General features: G+C 52.1%; 5 protein-coding genes across 5 annotated transcripts; 2 read left to right on the top strand and 3 right to left on the bottom strand.

Annotated features, from left to right (window-relative positions):
• Positions 1 to 1,369, top strand: LOC140222357 (uncharacterized). Its single transcript, XM_072292704.1, has one exon. The coding sequence runs from the start codon at positions 541 to 543 to the stop codon at positions 1,063 to 1,065; it is 525 nt and encodes a 174-aa protein (XP_072148805.1). The 5' UTR covers positions 1 to 540; the 3' UTR covers positions 1,066 to 1,369.
• Positions 1,370 to 2,614: 1,245 nt separating this feature from the next.
• Positions 2,615 to 5,694, top strand: LOC117847168 (uncharacterized). Its single transcript, XM_034728332.2, has 6 exons — positions 2,615 to 2,884; positions 3,026 to 3,175; positions 3,265 to 3,523; positions 3,610 to 3,828; positions 4,402 to 4,544; positions 5,200 to 5,694. Exons 1-6 carry the CDS (start codon positions 2,636 to 2,638, stop codon positions 5,497 to 5,499), a joined length of 1,320 nt encoding a protein of 439 aa, XP_034584223.1. The 5' UTR covers positions 2,615 to 2,635; the 3' UTR covers positions 5,500 to 5,694.
• Positions 5,695 to 6,718: 1,024 nt separating this feature from the next.
• On the bottom strand, positions 6,719 to 7,944 carry LOC117850157 (uncharacterized). Its single transcript, XM_034731960.2, has one exon. The coding sequence runs from the start codon at positions 7,497 to 7,499 to the stop codon at positions 7,146 to 7,148; it is 354 nt and encodes a 117-aa protein (XP_034587851.1). The 5' UTR covers positions 7,500 to 7,944; the 3' UTR covers positions 6,719 to 7,145.
• Positions 7,945 to 9,143: 1,199 nt separating this feature from the next.
• LOC117850156 (uncharacterized) lies at positions 9,144 to 10,998 on the bottom strand. The gene is made up of 2 exons (XM_034731959.2): positions 9,951 to 10,998; positions 9,144 to 9,867 (listed from the first exon to the last, which is right to left on the bottom strand). Exons 1-2 carry the CDS (start codon positions 10,776 to 10,778, stop codon positions 9,466 to 9,468), a joined length of 1,230 nt encoding a protein of 409 aa, XP_034587850.1. The 5' UTR covers positions 10,779 to 10,998; the 3' UTR covers positions 9,144 to 9,465.
• A 1,417-nt stretch (positions 10,999 to 12,415) lies between these two features.
• LOC117850158 (uncharacterized) lies at positions 12,416 to 15,424 on the bottom strand. Its single transcript, XM_034731961.2, has 6 exons — positions 15,080 to 15,424; positions 14,908 to 14,980; positions 13,398 to 13,449; positions 13,248 to 13,317; positions 12,931 to 13,053; positions 12,416 to 12,819 (listed from the first exon to the last, which is right to left on the bottom strand). Exons 1-5 carry the CDS (start codon positions 15,149 to 15,151, stop codon positions 12,970 to 12,972), a joined length of 351 nt encoding a protein of 116 aa, XP_034587852.1. The 5' UTR covers positions 15,152 to 15,424; the 3' UTR covers positions 12,416 to 12,819; positions 12,931 to 12,969.
• Between the last annotated feature and the right edge of the window lie 930 nt (positions 15,425 to 16,354).

The raw sequence follows: 16,354 nt of genomic DNA, 5'->3' as shown, positions 1-16,354 counted from the left end.
TTTATACTCGATCTCAACAGTTTGGCACGCAAGGTTTGTCCCTCCAAGAACGATCCAACACAGCAACTATCCTACACTTACATGGCAGCAACTTGTCTCCAATCCCAAGCACCCGGCTCGACCAATCGAGCAAAGTTGCGTGCGACTTTGACGGGTTCCCGTGTTCATCTCATTCAGAGTCTCCCACTCTCCAGCTGAACGCTTCTAACCTTTCCCCGGTGGATTTGACTATCGCTGCGCCCGTTGCTTCCCTTTATAAAATGATGGGCGCGGCTACTGGTTCAACGAGACCTTCCACGAAGGAAGCCGCTGCAGCCACCACTACGCTGGCTCTCCCTCCCCTACTCTTTATAAGGCAGGTAAAAGGCAATCATCGCCTACTCATCAGGCGATCCACTGCCCGAGCCTGAGCGCGCACCCACCTCCCCCATTGACCCGAGCAGGTCGAGAGCGCGTGTCCACACCACAAAAGGCTGGGCTGCGTCGCTCGGTTCCCACTCGGCGTTCTTGGCTCCGGCAGCGGCGGAATAGGAGGGATCGATGAGTAAGAAGGCGGAGGGCGGCAGCAAGCTGGGGCGGTGGCTGGGGGCACCGGTGCGGGCGTTGTCGAGGGCGTGCGACTCGTACGTGCGGAGGATGTCGGCGTGCGCGGGGCGGATGCCGACGCACGCCGCCGCCTACGGCGGCCGCGGCGGGTTCGCGCCGGGGCACGTGCAGGCCGCGACGTTCAGCTCCCGCTCGCGCCGCGGCGGCACCGGCGACGACGACGTCAGCGAGCTCGTCCGCGCCATGTCCCAGCGCCAGGCGTCCGGCCGCGGCGCCGGCGCCGGCGGCGAGGGCGCGGCCGTCGCCGCCCCGGTCAGGAGCCGGAGCGTCGCGGTGGGGCGGATCGACGAGGACGCGCCGTGCGAGTTCGGCGCCGGTGACACCGTGCGCGTCGGCGGCCCCGCCGTGCGCAGGGCCCGCAGCGTCGCCGTGGGCAGCGCCGGCCTCGCCGCTCGCGCCGGCGCCGGCGGCTACGGCGCCGCCAAGAAGCAGCTAGGAGCGGGCGTCCCGCGCGGCTGACCCGCCGTTCCGCCGGCTTCGGAGCATGCAACGCCGGTGCCGGTGGTAACGTCGTGTCGTGCGTGTGCATAACTAGCAGCTTGACGTGTTCAGCCCGTCGTAATTCGGAGTTAGTTCAGGATTTCAGTTTGTTTGTTTTCTTCTTCCGCGTGATGCCGTGATGTGAACTTGTTTAGGATCAGGATTTGTCACGACCTGGCGGTGGCGGCCACGGCCCACGGCCATGTGAGCCGGGGACGCCTCACCAGCTGCGTGTGAAAGACCCCTCCCAAAAAAAAAAAAGCTTCGTGTGAAAGATTTGAAACGTGCGTCCAAACTCCAAACGACAAGATCTTGTGCACAGTATACAACGTACGCTTCTGATTCGTCCATTTCGTTGCCGTCTCCGCAGCCGGGTGGTCTGCATCTGCACCGCAGACAGAGCCCCAGAAGCCAGAGCCGGTCCATCCCAAACCGTACGACCGCCATTGTTTTAATGCGTTTTTACCCTAGGCTTTGACGTCGAGCATGTCGTGACGGCATATCCTGCGATAGTTTAAACTTCGTTCGTCCTCGCTCGTCAGCACTGCATGTGTCCGCTGAAAAACGAGCATTTCCAGTGTTTGTTGATCGTATCTGTCGCTGTCCGTGAGTATTATCTCGCGTTCTAGTGCCGCGTCAGTGCCCAGGTGTTTGGATACGGCGTACTGGTATCCTGTAGACTCATGTGCATGAGTTGACAATGTTACCAGCACCACTGTATCCTGCCGTGCAAGATAGCATGACAAACCGAGTCGTGAGCCCCGTGGCGTGCGCGCTGCAGCACACCTCGCGTAGAGAGAGGAGGGGCGCCTCATCGTCCAGACTCCAGACCTGCTTGACAAGCAATGGAACAAGTAGCCGAAGGTAGTCTTGGACCTGAGACTGGCGCCGTGAAGCTTGACGCCGAGCCGGCCGGCGCCGTGGCACCGGCCGGTCTCGGTCGGGTACTGCGGGTGAGGGACGCGCGCCGCGCCGATCGACTGCCGAGCGAGCGGGTGGTCGCTCCGTGCATTCCTAGCAGCCAGCATGCGTAGCTGGGAGCCCGTGCGCGTCGGTGGCCCCTCGCTGCGCGCCGGCCGTGCTCAAGGCCCGCCGTGTCGCGCGCGTTGGGCGTGAAGGGCTGATCGATGGTGCGGCTCCGACGCTCGCATCCGCGCTGCCGTCGACTCGTGAACAGCGACGCCTACGGCCGGCCTATAGGGCCACAAGTCCTCGCGGGCTTTCACTCGAAGACATCCCTAACTTCCAAAGCCCATGAACAAACTGGCGGCCCGGGGAACACAGACCGAGACGGCACTGGAAACTGGAAACTGGAAACCCGAGCTCCCCCCAAATTCCAGAACCATCCGTTGCGTGCTCGTCTCGTTTCCACTCCACGCCACGGTACACGGCGGCCACCAGCGCCTCCCAGCCACCCGCCGCGTCCGCGTGTCGCCCCATCCAGCCATCAGTTCGAACCCCCCGCGGCCCCGCCAGCAAATCCAGCGCGCTATAACCGCCGGGGCCCCGGAACTTCCCCAGCCGCAAGCTCCGAAAGGCGGGGACAGCAATGGCAGCCGCAGCCGTCGCCTCCAGTTCCACCCCGCGGCCGCTCCGCCTGGCGCCTCACCGGACTCTCGGCGGCGCGACCGGACACGTCAACGCCCCGCCGCTGCGCCACCGCAGGCAGCGGCTCGCCGTGTCGGCCTCGGCCGGGGCGGAGGCGGAGACCAGCGGGTCCGAGCGGTTCTACTTCAACTTCACCGGGTTCCCCTTCCCGCTCGGCCCCTTCCTCAACCGCCGCACCATCCGCACCGAGGTAACCTCTCGCCCGCACCGCAGGCCGCCTCGCGTTTTCTTTTTGGCTCCGTGACGACGACCGGACGGCGAATTTCCTTACTCTTTCCCCTTCGTTGTTGCGCGCTGGCCGTTGGTGGTGGATGAATATTGAATGGATCAGGCGGTGAAGGGCAGCATATGGCTGTTCGAGCAGGAGCAGGCACTGGGCTTCAGCAGCGTCTCCACCAACACCCGCATGACCGTCATCAAGCTCAGGTCCGGCGGGCTCTGGGTGCACGCGCCCATCGCGCCCACCAAGGAGTGCATCCAGGTATGTACTACGGCACCTGCTCGGTGAATTTATCCCCCGCCAGTGAATTCACTCAGGTACGCCGCTCATGTGGTTGCAATTGGGTGCAGTTGCTGAAGGAGCTGGACGCGCCGGTGGAGCACATCGTGCTGCCGACCTTCGCGTACGAGCACAAGATCTTCGTCGGGCCCTTCTCCAGGAAGTTCCCCAAGGCGCAGATTTGGGTGGCTCCCAGGCAGTGGAGCTGGCCAGTCAACCTGCCGCTCGAGTTCTTCGGGATCTTCCGGGCCAAGCCCCTCAACGACGAGGACGACGCCACCCCATGGGCCTCCGAGATCGAGCAGAAGGTGCTCAGCTCGCCGGAAGTCGGTATTGCTCCTGCAAATGTTCAGCATTGTTCCGTCCATTGTTGTATACATTTCCGTCTGAAAGTCTGAATGTAATGATGCTTTCAGGGATTGGGCCATATGTGGAGGTGGCTTTCTACCATAAGCCTTCAAAGACATTGCTGGTGACAGATGCTGTCATCTTTGTTCCTCGACAGCCTCCGGAGTGTATCAGCAAAGAATCACTGTTGGCTTCTGCCAAGAACGGATTGGCAGTGAAGATATTGAGCAAAGGGAAAGAGGTTCCAGATGAACCAGTTGTGGACAATAAGCTGAACCGTCAGAAAGGTACTTACTTGTACAGTCAAACCTTACAACAGTGTATGAAGTAGCTGTCAGTTTCTCACTAAATTGCTACACAAGATAACAAATCAGATGAAATCTGTGAAATGCAATTCTCATATTTTAACCATAGTAGTTTAGTAATGTTGCGCCCCTTCGAGACTAGTTCTGATCATCATCTGCAACTAGGAACAAATGCATGTTCATGTTCACATAATTTAAGTAGTTGATCGATATTATCAAAAAGGAATAACCCTGTAGACAGGCCTAACTTGCAAGTGATGGGTTTGTTATGTCACCGATTAAGAGCTTCACAACATGTTTTTGTCCTCTGTTGGTCACTTCATTCTCTCTGAAGTTTTGGTGTAAGCATGTTCCAGATAGTGACCAGTGATTATGCAATACTTTTTATGTACTAATTCAAGATTCTAAACAAAAGAAATGAATATATTCAAATATTTACTTTCTTGTCAAAGCTCAATGTTTTGTGGAAAAAGAACAGCAAAATGGTATGTTGAATAGTAAAAAATCACGTACCGCATGAAAGAACTGATATAATCCTTGTTTATTTTACAACAGGATGGGAGAGAATGGTGCTTCAGATACTGTTTCTTGGCCCCTCAAATCTTCTTGAGCCAAATGCAAGTTTTGCTCAAATGTCACAAAAATTGATCGTCTCACCAATTGTCAAGACCCTCGTTTTCAGCAAAGTTCCAGAGAAGGTAATTTATTGTGGCAATTGAAATCTAGCATCACATATCACTGTTGATAACTTACTGAGCTTCTGGAGATCACTAGTGTTCTTATGGTTTCTTGATCATTTATCTCCTCACAGTACCAGTGTTTGATGTTTGCATCTTCGCACCAAATAGATCATTTACACCCCGAAATCCCCCAGCCTAAGGGATCAGAAATGTGTTCACCGTCTTCCAGTAGGCCTGCCTATTAACAAATTAGCTGCCGAATCTTCAAAACTTTTTAGTTGTCACCACATGCTCACCAACACAAACCATCAGCAGCATTCATCTTTCAATTCTATCTTGGGCCGCTAATCTTTCCAGTAACTGGTAAATTAACAACTTATATCTTGTTCAGACTATAGTTAACATTCAAAATATAAGCATTCTTTTTCATGTGGTATTCTGATTTACAGAACTGAATATTCTAGATACCTGTGGAATGACCTCACCCTACCGGTAGTCTTTCTGATGTTTCTGTAATTGTGCATCAATCCACACTTGAGTTTAGAAAACAATCATATATGATTGGTACTAGATCACTAGGTGTCCTGCATTTGCATCCAACCCTAGATAACGCAAAGTCAATACTACATAGTAGCCTTTCAAGCTAATCAATGTCATTTGCCTCGATCCACAGGTGAGGGACTGGGTTGACAGGATCGCTGCAGACTGGCAATTCCGAAGGATAATCCCCTGCCACTTTGCAGCCCCGATCAACGTGAGCCGATCAGACTTCCTGGCCGCCTTTGCATTCCTTGACGAGTTCCTCCCCGACCGTCCTGCCCCAGCGCCTGGCCTCTCCCTGCTCTTCGCGTCGTTCATGGGGAAGGCAGCCAGCTACTTCCCTCCTGATGACATGAAGACGCTTTCGTCACTGGACGAGTTCTTGGTTTCGGTTGGTGCTGTCAAGAAGACCGTCTCCGGAAGGAAGAGGTGATGTAAAGAAAGCTGGTGGATTGTGCATAGTTTTGTAAGAAGAGATAGTTGCTGCAGAGCATGCTTGCTTGGAGCATGGTTTACACTGTCAAATTTGTAAACATGTAGTTAGTGGGCCAAAAATGGTCCATTAGGCTATAATCTAGGAAAGTACATGTATCCTCTTGCCTTCAATAGAAAGCCAGATTTTACTGCATGTGAAATTTACCACCCTGTAGCAGAGCCATATTTTGCCATGTTTGAATTGAACACGGGGTGGTGAATTGGGTGTTGCTCGTAATTCAGGCTGCGGAGTGCACAAGATTGGAGCACTGTCTACCGCACGGGCGATCGGCAAGGAGTTACTTCCTGATCCGATCCAAGCTCTGTTTCAGTTAATGCTGCAGGGCTGCCTCCATGAGGTTTCTTTCACGCGTCAGAGCGTCGAACACCTTACTCATTATGACCAGCATCACACGTTCACAGTTCACACATCGAAGCTCCTGCATCATCCCTTCGTTTCAGACGTTTGCCGTGGACTCAAATTGTCTGACAGGAATTCCCGTCCGAATCATCTGAAACCGCGCGGGCTTCGCCGCAAGATCCGTGTCTCCGGCGGGCGCCGCCGCCGCACGCCCGCTTTGCTCGCCGCGCCGCCCAACCGATTCACCGCGGCCGTTCGCGGGAGCGCCAGCGGCGGGGACCGGAAGATCGTCTGATCGGCGAGGGGGACGGTGCAGGGCTGTCAGCCTGTCACTGTCAGTTCGGACTCTGAATCATCAGAGCTCATTGCTGACGCCGCTGTCAGGCTACGGCAGTTAAGTTCGTTACCGACGGCCCGACCAGAAGTCGCGGAGTTACCACGCCACGGCCGTGCGCTTTTACCGCCGCCGTGAACGCGACCGCGAGCACGGAGGCGCGCGTCCGCCCGTCGACGCCACGAAATCAATGCGGGAAGGCGAGGCCGTGGGGCGCCATTAACCAACCCCTCGCATCCCTCCTTTTGCAGTCACAGGAAGAACCAGGGCGCATTAACTACCCGAGGCGCTGTATCCATCGCAGCGACGACGCCGACGGCCGACGCCGACCACGGCGGAGTAACGCGCATGACCTCATCTCGTCTGTCGCCACCGAGTTCAGAAAAGCGACGAAGCGGAGCTGAAAAGGATTGCGCGTTCGGGCACTCGTTTCGTCGGAGACGGGCGCGGCCGCCATGGTGAGGAAAAGAACACTTCATCGGATGGCGAGGCGAAACAACAAATTCTGCGGACGTCACCGAGGGGGAAAAACACTTCCAGTTTTCTGGTGAACAATGGAAGCCAAGAAGGCTAGGAGACTACAAGGGGACCGACCGACCCCAGGAAGAAACAGAGCAACGGCGAGCCAAGAAGTCAAGAATCGGGAGGACGGCGAAGAACTACTAGCCTATACATGGCACACACCTATCTATCCAGTATCTCCTCTGTTATTGTCATGCAGGCGCCGACGCCGATCGGGCCTCCATTGTAAGTCCTTTCCGGTTTCCGTCGGCCGGAAAGCAGGAACAAGAGAGGCCGACGAGGCGGTGCTTGCATGCGCTCCTCCTGCCGCGCCAGGAACCCGCGGCGCCCAAGAAACCAAGAACTGGCCGCGCCGCGTCGTCGTCGCCGCCGCGGCGCGGCGCGCGTCTCAGTTGTGCAGCGGGTTCGGCCCCGTCGGCACGAGCCGCTTGGCGACGCCGTAGCGCACGTCGATCTCCTCCCCGCCCTCGCGTCCGGGAGGCGGCAGCGGCACCGGCACGGGCCGGTGGTGGTGGTTGTGGCGGCGATGCCCCGCGGTCCCGACGCGGCGCCTGAGGTGAATGCCGTGGCACAAGGTGGGCGGCGCCGGGCGCGCGCTGCGGGGGTCGCACATGCGGGCGAGCAGCGCGTCGGCCGCTGACGGCTCCGGAGGCGGCGGCGGCGGCTGCAGCGCGGCAACGGAGAGGACGAGCAGGGACGCCACGAAGAGGAGGCGAAGGCCCCGACACCATGACGGCCCCATGGCTGCGGCCGAGCGCGCCTGATCGATCGGGTGGCCCGCCTTCTTCTTGCTCTGGTTCTTGGGGCCGAGCAGGGGAGGAGGCGCGAGGCGCGAGGGATTGGGAATTTGGGAGGGGATGCAGACGAGGGAGAGGGACGTGAGGGCGAAATTAGGAGGGCGGTGGGCTTTAAAAGCCGGGGCATGAGGCGCATGAGGAGCTGGAAAAAGTGAGAAACAACAACGGCGAAATGAAAATATTGTAACGAATTAGGAAGGCTATAATTCTGACGCCTTGTTTCGGGCGTTTTTTTTTTTCAGACGACGCCATGAGCTTTAGGATCTCAAATAGATGTGGACGATTAGGGAGTGTGTAGATATCTGTTGACAGATTTATAAGACAAAATCTGTCAGATTCTCATCCAATAGAAAGCTACCACATCACAAAGAAAAATATGAAAGATTTATGAGACACAACCTGTCATATTCTCAACCAGTCACATCACAAAGAAAAATATGACAAATTTTTGCGACAAAATCTATCAGATTATCAAAAAAAATAGAAAGCTACCACATCACAAAGGAACAATATGCAGATAAATCAACAACAAATTTGTCAAATTATTTGAAATTAAGGGGGAGGGAAAAAGGATGAGAAGAAAGTCCCTGGAGAGTGGTCCACTTGTTAGCTTTTACATGCATCACGAAGCATATCCAATGGGTATAAATCTGACAGATTTTTTTTCAAGAAATTTATCGACAAATAAATAGCATTTCTTTTATGGTGAAAGTAGGATTATTGGATCAAACCCTGAAAAAAAAGCAATAACTATTTGAGATAGTTCAGTTTATAAATGGCGCTGTTGACCCCAACTACCCATAAATAAGTGATAGAATTTGATTTCGTGGTTACTTTTGTATTAACGAGCTTAAACACATACTAGAGTATGTATAAACGCACGAAATCCTAGTAAAAACTAGCTTAATGGCACCTTTACGGATTCATGATACGAACATTGTGCAACAAAAGAATCACACCAATCTACCGCTACTTCACTTGTCCATTAGGTTGCATAATGCATACTGGTCGCTGTCAAGGATTAGCTGATAGGACTGTAAAAAATGTGCTGTGTTGAGACTTCAGCAAAAAAAAAATTGCTTGCGGATCTAAACTGGACACGTTCAGCAATCAGTATTCAGATTCCTGTGCGGATCCAACCCTGCGCAACGGTCTTGTTCAGAAACCTGCAGCAATCAGTATTCAAGCTCTACCAGACTACCGATGCTCTACCAATGCTGTGGCCTGTAGGCAATTGTCACAGTTATTCATTTGCTTCACAAGTCCAAAGCATGAGGGTTCAAGATGGAATTAACAGTTTATTTGACTCAACAGAACCGCACAAAATTAAGGCAGGCCGAAAGGGACCCGTGACAACTGTATACTCCAAACATAACAAAATTAACAATGGTTCAACTTCTGGAGAAACAGCTATAGAAATCACATGTTAGAAGCAGCAATCCATAAATGCAACCAAAATGTACAGATCCAAACTATTAGTGTATGAGCATGGGTTGGCCAAAGAACACGGCCAGGCAATCTTCTCCAACCAGCAAGGAACAGACATTGGGGCACTGTGATTCACCGATCCAGAATGATAATGAGCATGGTTGGTCAGAAAAACAGGATTATTCAAGGACCTAAACATTTCAGTTCAACGAAATGTGCCAAGCTTCAATTCTCAATTTCTCACTCTCAGTGCCAAAAAAAACTGATACTAGTAATAGTACAATCCTACAACACAATGCAATTAACAGAAAGGTTATCTGAGCAATACAACTGCCCTAGTTCTTAAGTTCACAGTTGTACTCTCCGCCATTTGAGATTTTGAGAGACCCAATCCTCCCTCGTGAAGCATCAGTGGAAATGCAGCAAGGAGATGACAACAGGGTTATAAACCCACGCGTCGCATTACATGATGCAAATCTCAAGTCATCTCCTTGCATCAGCAATCCTCCTCGACTCCATGTGCACTGGCATTGGTGCAGCAAGACCAGGCTTACCATTGGCACTTCTCTTGTTAGGCTTCACCTCATCAGACTCAGCAGAGCTCGAGTTTTCAGAGCCCTCATCTACCTCATTTCCATCCCCTGTCTCTTCGTTGAGCTCATGAACCTGACCATTACCAGAGAAACTCACCTTCTTCTTACTCACTGACGGGCGTCCTCCCACGAACGAAGCACTGCAGCCTTCATGGTACTCGCTGGCGCCCAATGCGTCACCCATGGCCACCTGCTCGTGCTCTTTGACCAGCACCTTGTCAACGAACTCCAGGATCCGGGTGAGCTCCCGGCTCACCGCGCGCTTCCCCTCGCGGATCATCGGGTCCCCTCCCTGATCCAAAACCCAATTCAAAAACCAGCACACCGATGGCATCCGGATCGAATCGAATGAGATCATGGTAAGGGTTCCATCACCTGGATCGCGTCGAGCCGGAGGAGGAGGCCCATGGCCGCCTCGGAGACGGCCGCGGGGTCGGCGCACCCGCGGCGGCCGGAGAGGGACCCCCGGATCGCCGCGGCCTTGGATCGCAGCACGGCGAGCTCCTTGAGCTGGCGGAGCGTCCGGGAGCGCCGCGCAAGGAAGCGGCGGAAGTGCGCCTGGATCGTCCGCGCCGCGCGCTCAACCGCCGCGGAGGGCGGCCCCGCGCGCGCGGGTCGCCGCGGCCGCGGCGGCGGCGATTCCGGCTCCGACTCCGATTCCTCTTCCTCCACCTCCTCCTGGTAGCGGGCCGCGCGGCGCGGTCGAGGGTTTGGGTGGGGCGGCCGCCGCGACGGGGGAGGGGCGGGGAAGCCGCGGGGGAGGGCGGACTCGAGCACGGCCACCCGGCGCAGGAGCGAGTGGAGCAGGAGGTGGCCGTGGTCGGCGGACGGGTTGGGCTGCGGCGGCGCCGACGTGGGGTGGGCGTAGGCATGGGTTTTGGCCTCCTGCTGCTGGTACTGGTAGGGATGGGGATACGTGTAGGGATTCGCCGCGTGTTGCGCGGCGGCAGGAGGCGGCGGCGTCTGGGTCTGGGGCTGCGGCTGCGGATGTGTCTGGGCGGGCGCCGGGGAGCTGAGGAGGAGGTGGGCGGCGATGGCGTGGAGGAGGTGGTCGGACGCGGCGGAGCCGGGCGCGGCCGGCGCGGGGGCGGGGTAGTAGCACGGCGCAGGGGCGGGGTAGTAGCAGGGCGCGGCGCCCGCGCAGCCGCAGCAGCAGGAGCAGCAGGCGGGCGGGGCCGGCTCGTGGTGGCCGTGGCGAGGCATCCTCGCTCGATGCGGCGGGGATCTCTCGGGCGGGCCGCGGGGACGGAGATCGGCGGCGGCGGCGGGGGGGTGGGTGTCACTGCCTCATCCAGTGGAAAGGAGATGCGCTTTGGAGCGGAAGCACAAGCACCGGTGCCCATGTGCCGTGCCGGCCGCTGCGGCCGCGAGCAAGCGCACGCCGTGGGATCGTGGCGTCGCGTGGTTTCGGTGGCTGACTGGTGGGGGCGTCCCCACGCTCGGCACGGGGTTTATCTGTGTCGATTGCTCCAAATCCGAGCCCGTGGGATTCGCTTTGGGAGCCGCCGGTCGTGGGGGGTTTTGGCCTTCTGGGGAGTTGCGTGACGTGCCGGACTCGCCGGAAGCTCACGGTTTCTGAACTTCTGATGGAGTTTCATGCGACCGCTGACCAAAAGCCTCGTGCACCGGCAAAACATACCGGTCCACAGACCACAACGAGAGCGGTAGTACGCCACAACCAACGGGACAGGAAGCTGTGCCCGCCGCTTGTCCAGCACGGGAATTTCTGCTGCTCCACCAGCCTTCAAGTGCTTCCTGAGTGCAGTCCGGCAGCCGCAGGAAAGCCATGGTATCTAGCACGGGACATAGACCACCAATCCACCATTGTACCACTATTTACCTCAAGTTTTGTTAACACAAAAACAACTCAAGTGCAGTGTTAATTGTTTGCCGATCACACCTAAGTATCAGGATGACCTTATCCTCATTATTCCAAAACATAGAATATTTTATTTTATCCTAAATCAAACTTATCTAAAACACATGTATAGAAATATACACCGACATCTGCAACATTAATTTGGTTTCAGTAAATCCACCATGATATATACTCATATATAACCATAGCGGTAGTACACTCCTTTGGTTCCGCTATAGGTTTTGAAGTTCTTCAATTCTATTGCTACCTTTTCCTTTTCATTGTTTTTATTATTGGTGACTTTGAGCAAACTCAACTTAAGTATAAATGTCATTTATCTAATGATCCTAGCCAGACCTTCAGTAAAGATGCCATATGTGTGACATAATTCTAAGTCTCTACTGCATGAATAGAAGCCAGATATCCAGTTCATCTTGAATGGTTATTTGCTCATATATCATGATCATCAAAAGTTCATATCAGTTTGACAAACTTCGTGTTCCTCCACACATTTTGTTAAATATATGTATATAATGGAGGCAAGTTATTATGCGTATTAATAGAGATATAGACTCTGTGCATGCTAACTTGTGGATGAGTATAGTAGTATCTACATATATCATAAACAGATATACAACCAATAGGGAGGTTCGGACGAGTAAGTAATGCATCGGTGGCAAAATTGGCACCAGATGTGGCAAATAAAAGGGACAATTTGCACATTTCAGCTACTTAACAGTTCCAGACAAGAGAGGGAATATCGTATATAGATGGATCGGAGTTGCATAAGGAATAAAACCATTGAAGGAGCTATCATGGTTTGGCTGCTTGCTCATCCAACAGGCGTTGCTCTTCGCCTGACGGCAGAGGCCCACGATGGCCTTCTTGGAGGCCGGGGCCCCGTAGGATGGGCGCGGTTCATCAACTCCTCGCCTCGCGCCATGGTTTATTTCATTAGTATTCCAAATAGAGCTGTGACCCGTATCAACCTAATGTCTGAGCTTTCAATATTCACGGTAAAATTTTGGCCCAAGCCCGTGTAGAACAAGTCGAGCACATCAATGACTAGAATAAGCATTCCACAATGGAGTTGAAACTACGCCCATAAGAAATATCGAGGGCAATACTAAACGTTGCCTTTCAGTGAGTATCAGGCAACTGTCTGTGTTAGAAGGCAAGGCTAGGAAAAATGCTTAATGGAACCAACCGCGCAGTTCCATTGATTGGATACCCTAGAGTCAACAAAAGCTATACAAGTCAGTAAACATGAACACATCTGAGCAAATGTGTCTACTAGCAACGGATGTCCTAGACAACGACTACCAGGAAGTGGGAGTCACTAGGAACCACCATCCTGATTTCTCTTCCAGAAGATACTCAAAGTACCTACAAGACCAGAGCAACTTATGGTCACGATCGTACGTGGTGATCAAAAAACAACAGGAAGCAAAACTTTGCTAGAACCATGCAATAATTTAGAAGCTGTACTATGCCTACCTTCGACGACATTGTGAAGCATTTATGAGTTACTTGCTATTATTCTTCCTTGTTGAAAAAGCTCTCTGGCAAGGAAAATTCTTCCCCTTGGCTGAAGTTGTCCTTCTCATCATCCTCTGGTTTCTGCATTTGTTATGACGATATGAAAAATAATTATAAGTCTTGCAAGTTGCAACCAAACTGTAAGCCATGACACTAATGTGAAATTGTGGTAAATTTATGCACAAATCTAGATCCAATTGGTTCTAATAATTCACAAATATATGAAAGAGATAAAAGGAATATAAGAAATCAAGATATTGGGTGTCCCAGATTACCAGCATTTCTAGGTTAAAGAAACGGTCCAATAGTTGCAAAACCTCATCAGCAGAGAATTGACGGTCAAGGCTGCAGAATATAATATATAGTCAGCCCAGATCTCGTATATTTTCACTGTAGTAGAAATTGAAGAATTCCAATGCAATCACCTTTTTCTCAAATATTCCATGAGGCCATAGAGAACAAAGTGACGATGAACACCTACAAATGAGCATGCCAAAATTAGAACATATGTGGAAAAAAACAGAAATGTGTTCTTTAGCACCTTGTTTACGTTGGCTGAAACAAGGTCCGTAAAACATTATTTGCCAGAATTCCTAAATCCTACACATGAGACAGGAACTAGTTGATTCCCGGTTCTTTTCAGATAATCCATTTTATCTATTTCATTTTAGTATTTCTTTCCTGAACCTCTTGTGTTCATTCATCATGCAGTGGTGCACCCTCAATTTCTACCACTTCTGCGCCCCACAGCTTGAAGTGGTGCACCCCCAAACAACTCAGCAGCAGCCAACTTTGGCCCAGGGCAAGCAAGAAACTTGCTAGCAGTTCAGCGACACCAACAGGACCTGAGCTCATCCTCCATCACATATGCTCTGTTCAATTGCTCTTAATCTTGATCGACCAATGCTTCTCACACAGCAGGTGCTAAAACTTCTACTAGAAAGCCTGCGCTTTTCATTCCTAGCTTCCTCAGCCCAGCCCATGCAGGCAAAGTTCTCAAGCAGCGAGCAGGCGACACCATCATTAGTGGCCAGTCACCATGATCGCCTTGTTGGAGACTGGCCAATGAATGCATGGTGTCTGCCTCTAGCCCTCTATTCTCTTGTGGCTGTAAACGAGGCAATCATTGGCACTGCTTCTATATTATTTTAATTAACTCTCAATTATTCGTATTTGCTTAGAAAAATAGTTTAAGTATATATAAGAAGCCGAATACGCATTTTTAAGCTCTTGGCTCGATCACATCAATCTCAGGAATGTAAAATTGCATACTCGCCTACCAGCATATCCCAAAATTTAGAAAATTCCGTATTATCTAGGATATCAAGATACGAAGTGCCAAAGCACCCCCGCCCCCTCTACATTTTCGCTCTAGCTTCATCACTGGTCATACTCCAGCATGCCCTCAGATGATTAACTTAACCCCCCCCCCCCCCTCCCAAGAAAAATGAAAGACAGGTTGGTTTCAGTTTTTTTTCCTTGGAAAAAAATCAAATGGGAAATTGCAATATTTTTCCATTTCTCAAATCAGCAGTGGATTCCTGCAGCTAGTAGGGGCACTAACCCACCTGCATTCTACAATACAAATTCCAACCTTGTGCATCACTCAACATACTTAGTTGAAACCCCAACAAAAGAAATTTCAACCTTGCGCATCAAATTACTTGGCAAAGATACGAATCACTGATTTAACAATGTGAACATATTGTTTCTTTCAAAGTGCAAGTACCCGGTTTTTGTGGCATAAACACTAACGTTTGTTATATGCAGGCATGAAATGGTACCCATGTAGCTCATTCATTGTTCCCTATTTTACCCCTCAGTGAATTAGTGGTATTAGCATGGGTTTTATTAAAACTGACGATTATTCCAACGGCAAACAAGCAAGGGACTTAACATTTCAGAATGGAAACGGCGATAAGGGTTTGGTGAAACCTTTGAGTTTGGACGGAGGGTAGAACTCGAGAGCCTGGAGAAGCCTCAGCTCCAACTCCACCTGCGATTGCTCCTGCCATATAATAACAAAACAACAGGAAACTATCAGTCACGATGATAACACACTCTCCTTCCTTAAGAGAGAGAAAACGAGGAGGAGGCAGAAAGGGACCTTGGGGAGAGACGAGGCGGAGGACGGCGGCGCCTGCGCTGGCGAGTCAGGGGCAGACTCGACGTTGTCCATGTGGCCGGAGTTTTGGACAAAAAATCCGCGCCGCCACCTGGTGCGCCGAGAAGAGCAAATGACAAAATCAATCCACGAGCGGACGGATCCCCACTCCAATCGACTCCTGCTCCACGCCCACTAAACCGAGGTAGGAGCGGCGGGTGGAGGATCCGGCGGAGGAAGACAGGAGAAGGCGGCGGTAGGGAGGTAGCCGGCGGCGGCGGCGTGTTCGGCCTGCGTGCGGCTCGTCGCGTTGGATTCTCGGAAGCCGGATGCCGGGCCGTGAGGGGGAGTCCGAAAGTTGCAACGAAATAGAATGGCCCATCTCGGCCCATCTTCCGTAAGGAATTCGGCCTATCCTTTTGGTAGAGTGCAGCCCAAGTTTTTTTTTCTTTTTCCTCGTCTTTATCCTTCTAATCTTTTTTTAAAAAATGGGCATAAGACGGTGCCTATTTCATTGATAAAGAGAGATATAATCTTTGTCATTGTTTTTTCAGAAGCTAATCTTTATGATTAATCCATTACGTAATACGTTTAATAATTCGTGCATCCCAATGTTCTTGTGAGGCTTGGTTAAACAATTTGAACTTATTTTAATATAGCAACACCACAAACTTCAAATTTTCAGGCAAGCAAAATGGCGTGTACGAAATTTGTGAGACCAGTATGTGGTGTGGGTCAAATGCTATTCTAGTGGAAATTTTGCACATAGCTGCTTTCTATTGACAAATTGATATTAACCGTTCAAATTGATAGGAACTGAGCGTAACTAGGTGCGCATCTACTCCGTAGTATTATTTACGGTTCAAACCGGTACTTTGCTCACCCTTTTGCCGACCTAAATCTTAGCCGCGACAATCATTCCATACCACCGCAAACAAAAATAACAAAAAAAAGTTTACTCCTCCTCCTCCTCCTCCTCATCCTCAAAGCTTACTTTACTGCAAAAGTGGCAAGGTTACGCCCACTTCAAAAAAACAAATCGACGCAAAAGCAGTCAAGCATACAATCTGCATCCGAACGTTGAAACTCCTCAGGCGGCGGCGAAATGCCGGTTCTGCCCCCAGCCCGTCACCCACCGTCTCGATGCGAGAGGCACAGAGCCCACAAAGCCAGGCCCCAAAACACAGGGCCGCATCGGCTCCCATGCCATGCCATGACAAAGCAGGACAGCGCAGGCCAGAGCGCCGCTCGGCGTGCACGCACCACCCCCTCCCCGCT

This window comes from Setaria viridis, chromosome 3, assembly GCF_005286985.2.
Source record: "Setaria viridis chromosome 3, Setaria_viridis_v4.0, whole genome shotgun sequence".
Lineage (NCBI taxonomy): Eukaryota > Viridiplantae > Streptophyta > Magnoliopsida > Poales > Poaceae > Setaria > Setaria viridis.
The sequence above is the reverse complement of the archived record's forward strand: the minus strand, read 5'-3'. Positions and strand labels throughout refer to the sequence as shown.